The sequence below is a fragment of the Sinocyclocheilus anshuiensis genome, unplaced genomic scaffold (assembly GCF_001515605.1).
Source record: "Sinocyclocheilus anshuiensis isolate Anshui unplaced genomic scaffold, SAMN03320099.WGS_v1.1 scaffold86, whole genome shotgun sequence".
NCBI classification, from domain to species: Eukaryota; Metazoa; Chordata; class Actinopteri; order Cypriniformes; family Cyprinidae; genus Sinocyclocheilus; species Sinocyclocheilus anshuiensis.
This window is the reverse complement of record NW_015547662.1, coordinates 3,163,716-3,168,802: the sequence shown is the minus strand read 5'-3', so window position 1 is coordinate 3,168,802 and position 5,087 is coordinate 3,163,716. Positions and strand designations below refer to the sequence as shown.

Genomic DNA, 5,087 nt, shown 5'->3' with positions numbered 1-5,087 from the left:
ACACTGTCAGAACTGTGAGATCACTACCATCCTGCTTTTGTGGGGTTGGGTAGTGGTGTTAATTTTTTTCCCCCATAGGTTTTTAACATTCTAAAAGCTCTTTATTCCAAAGATACTAAAAGCTAGTCAGTGTATTCAGTAGGTGTATTGTATTGCAAGTATTATGTACAACAATAAAACAGTGCATTGACATAAAAAAGGAAATTTACTTTTGGTACGTAAGTACTTTTAAAAGCAAGTACTTCTGTACTTTTACTTAAGTAAAAATCTGTCTTTACAACTTTTACTTGTAATGGAGTAATATTTGACCAGCAGTATCTGTACTTTCACTCAAGTAATGGACTTGAGTACTTTGTCCGCCTCTGAGTGTATTATGCTAAAGTATGTTCCCAAACGTTATTTGAATGTTCTTAAGACGTCCTTTTTGTTTTTTACATGTTTTAAAAACGGGTTTCTTGGTCATTTGAACGTTAGAGAAAACATTAGGCGAATATTCAGTTTTACCATGTTGTAAACATTTTGGGAATGCTACTCTGATGTCCTCTGAAGTAGTAACGTTCGAGAGAAGAAAAAAAAAAACGTTAGATGAATGTCAAATTAAAACCTTTCAGAATAATGTCCCATGAACGATGTCCAAATGATAAAGACCACATAACTTTGAACGAGTGTTCTAGTAACGTATAACATTTGTTCATAATAGAACCTTTCATAAACCTAGAGATTCCTCTAAGCCGCTTAACTCATTTTCTGCAGGTGAAAAACTTTTGTGGTTCCAAAGCCAGCTGGACCCTGACAAGTCAGAATACACCAAACAAGATGCTTGTAATATCATTGAGAGGTATGACAATCCTAAGCAAATGTTGTTTTGACTTGTAAAGTTCTAGTACACAGCACTGTCTTCGATTTAGTTGAAAATGCTGTATATTGAGAATAATAATAATAAAACGGGCATCTTGGTTCATGTCTTCTTTCTCAGGTACCTTCACCGGTTTGATGGAGAGCTGGAGCAGATTGAGTTAGCGAACAGTATTAAAGGACGACAGGGTCGTCAGCACGGCTCTAGAGAAGCTATCATCAAACAAACAATGGAGCGAGAGAGAGCTCAGTATGAAGGCAGTGGCTTTGGTATGTTTCCAATATTCGCATTAACTTTTGTATAGGTCTCCTTTATCTTTTTTTGTTTCCTGCCATTTAAGAGTTTTATGTGAGCAGTGCTAAGAATGCTTGTATAAAATGTTTCCTGCTTGAATACTTCTAGCTGCACATACACACATAGCTAATTATGTTTTTCCAAGGTGAGTGCATTAGAGCGTGCATCCTCCTCAAGCCATGCAAAGATTTGTATTGGTTTAATTAAAGTCGTCCTTCCTTATTAACCATTTATTGCCATTGTATATGCATAATGTTCTTGTTAATCTTTGTTATCCTTAGGCAACATCATGCTGTATATGGTTAAAAGTTGTCTTTCTTTTTTCACCTTACAGAAATCCCTGATATCATCAACTCTAAGCATCTGAAAATATTCAGGTAATTACTGCTTAAAAGTATGTTCTTTAAAACTTTTTATAGCAAGTCTTCAGATTTAAAGAATTTCTGGAACTAGCGATGTAAAGTTCAACCCTTAACATATCAAATCCGTCTAACCTTGAGCCACATTTGTTTGATAGAGAGTGGACCAGTGACCTCAAGAAACTCCCCAACATTAAGATGAGAAAGGTTTCAGCCAAAGGCTCTGATAGCACCGTGTCTGCAGTTTCACAAGATAAACACATGGAAGAAGAGAATAAGGAAGATGCATCTCGGAACTCTGATACAGACCTATAGTAATCCTGCAGCTCTACTACAGTTTACTGTAGAGGAATGGACATCATGCTGTGTAAGGACAGAAAGAGCAAGACGTTGCTTTGTGTTACTAGTGCTTCCTACTAGTAACCAGAGTGTACTGAGCCTCTTGCAAAAATATGTTGTTGTGAGGAAGGGTGTTACTTAGTCACTCAGGTAACAGTATCATTAGTTCATAAATAAACAGAGACTTTGAAACCGTTTGAGACATTCACTGGTTTATTGCACGGACTGATTTTTGCATGTTTCTTTTATAATGTGCATTTGAGTTGTGAACACTGATGTTGATCATCTCATGATCCTGGCATGGCCCTATGTGTGTTTGTTTTATAATTATTTTAATATATCAAGATCACCGCTGCAGAAAATTACAATACAAAAAAAAAAAAAGTACAATTTGCTCTATTCTTTCTGAATAACACTTGGCAAAACATGATCGCCTCCAAACCTGCATATTAAATCTGTCTTACAAATAGCTAAACACTATTCTCCACAAACCCTTCAAAACATACCTCCTCAAAAGCTGCATAAGTTTTTAAAAAGAAAATAAAAATAGATCCTGTACTTAATGCCATCCTATTTACCATAGTTACCCATTTATTTTAGACCGATAAACATGCCAAAAGGTTATTGTGTATTTTTTTTTAAAACAAGATAAAGCAAGAAATGGGTAACACTTTGTTTTTGTTACACATACTTACTATAGTAATAACAGTAATTTATTGATAATAAAGTAATGAAATTAAATGATTAATAGGTATATTAAAATATAAGAACACCTTAAAATAAAGTTTAACCCAAGAAAGTTTGTCTCATATCACCTTATCACTGAATTGCTTGTATCCACTGCATTCTTATTACAGCTTTTTTTTATTCAGTTGACTTTTTTGAAGACTAATGACAATAATGTGTATATTTTCTTGTGTGTGTGTGTGTGTGTATATATATATATATATATAAACAGAAAAAAATACACATTTACAACCTCTTCTTACAGATCACTGAAAACTAAGTAATTGTGTTAAAAAGATTGAAGAATACAAGCTATTTATCAATGTAAATGTATCTTGTATCCTTGGTTTGTTGAAGACTTTAAATTAATTTAATTCTATTTCTTTGTAAGGACAGTTGAGGAGAGAGCCAAAGCTCTAGATCAGGTCAAACTCAATTCCTGGAGTGCCGGAGCCCTGCAGAGTTTTGTTCCAACCCTGCTCCAACACACATACCATGTAGTTTTGGATCAGGTGTGTTTAATTAGGATTGAATCTGAACTCTGTAGGGCTCTGGCCCTCTGGGAATTGAGCTTGATGCTCCTGATCTAGAGGATTGACTTCTGTGCCATGAATAATGACTGCTGTAACTGCTGTGTTCACCTCTGATCCCGTTACATTCAGATGTCACAGAGTTCTCGCTAATCTATGAAGCAGCAGAGAACAGCTAAATCACTTCAGAACATGTTATGAATGTAAGAATTTTTACATCTAACCAGTAAGAAATATATCTAAGCTATACAATAGGGCTGCCAATCAATTAAGGCAAGACACCACAGGTAACAGTTCACCCAAAAATGAAAATTTACTCACTCTCAGACCATCCAAGATGTAGACGAGTTTGTTTCTTCATTAGAACAGATTTGGAGAATTGTTTTAAACTTCAATCAGCTGTTTGGACTCTCATTCTGACGGCACCCATTCACTGGTGAGCAAGTGATGTAATGCTACATTTCACATTGTTCTGATGAAAAAACAAACTCACCTACATCTTGGATGGCCTGAGAGTGAGTACATTTTCATTTTGGGAACAGTTCCTTTAACTGATAGATACCACCAAACTTCCCCTGTTGACTGATTACATAAAAAATAAAAAAATTCTGAAATGTTATGTTTGAATATGCAAATTTAATTAAACAAGAACTAATTTGCACAGGTTCAAAATTCTTGTTTCATTTGCTGACATATTAGAGCCAAAAGTTTTTGCATAGGGGATTTTAGATCCCCTCTTTTAATCACTTGATAAATCAGAAAATACTGTCAACAGTAAGAAAAATATGATTTCACCATGTTTTTAGGAATAAAATGTATAAAATCAGGAAAATGATATATGAACAAACCCTTCAGTAAAACCCTTTAGAATAAAGTTTAGGTAAAGTTTGGTGCATGAAAAAACTCTGTATGAGAAAATCTATAGATGCAAAGTGCAATAATAATAATAATAATAAAATGGATGTTTTCTTTACACTAGTCTGAAACATACAAATAGCACAAAATCTCAAAACTGACCAGTGCATGAAAAAAAAAACAGTTTTTGCCTATAGTGTCTTGCCCTTTTAATAAGTCTTAATGATATGACTGCAGACTCACACAAAAAAACATGAAGGCTGTTTAAGCATAAATGGCTCAGACAATAAGGAAATGCCTTATTACACTATTTACGTATGGAGTGGGGGTATGACTATATGCGGTAATGTTTTTACACCATGTTTTGTAAAATTTACGTTATAATCTGACAGCCCGATATAAACTTCTTATATAGGCTTTCCGACCCTCTAATAAAAATAAAAAAGTGCTTTTATGTAAATTACATCACTTTGGTCATATACACCAGGAGCCCTTTCCTGAACTTTTCAGCTACTGAGTTTCAGAGCACCAAGCATCCGTCGTCAAACGGGCCATTTCCACTCCTCCTGTGTTTGTTTGTGTCAGAGGGGCGGAAACCTCCGCTGCCCTGTGCGTGCCGTTGCTCTGGGTGACAGGGGGCGGCCTGTTCTCTCTGCTGCGGACGGTGTCGGGGCAGTTCTGTACAAAGATGATCCTGTTGAAAGCCTTCAGCCTCCTCCAGAGCTGCAGGTAGACTTTGCACTGAATGTACATGAAGATGAGTCCTCCAGCAAAGCCGACCGCCACCACGATGAGCTTGGTCCAGAATGGCCACTCCAGCACCCCTACGGCATTGAGAGGGGACAAACGCACCAACGCTGTGTGACAGCATGGCATGGAATTACAGAAAAAAAAAAACATTTTGTTACTTGTTACTTATATACATATATATATGTTTATTTATTTATTTTTTTCAGCTAGTTGTCAAGGCAATTTTTTCTAATTTTTATTTAGTTTAACTTGAAACTGAAAAAAACTGAAAAACACAATAACTAATAAAATGACAAAAACAATAAAATGACTCAAACTTTAAAATTAAAATGGAAAATAAATCAAATATTATATTAATCAATTCAATATTATATGAAT

At 35.2% G+C, this 5,087-nt stretch overlaps 1 protein-coding gene across 1 annotated transcript in view; it reads left to right on the top strand.

Annotated features, from left to right (window-relative positions):
• LOC107702294 (translation machinery-associated protein 16) overlaps positions 1-2,485 on the top strand; it is a 3,649-nt gene extending 1,164 nt beyond the window's left edge. The window contains exons 4-7 of the mRNA XM_016504549.1: positions 754-838; positions 977-1,125; positions 1,485-1,527; positions 1,668-2,485. Coding sequence (XP_016360035.1) covers positions 754-838; positions 977-1,125; positions 1,485-1,527; positions 1,668-1,824 — 434 coding nt within the window. The 3' untranslated portion in view covers positions 1,825-2,485. The remainder of the gene's footprint in view (positions 1-753; positions 839-976; positions 1,126-1,484; positions 1,528-1,667) is intronic.
• Positions 2,486-5,087: the final 2,602 nt, after the last annotated feature.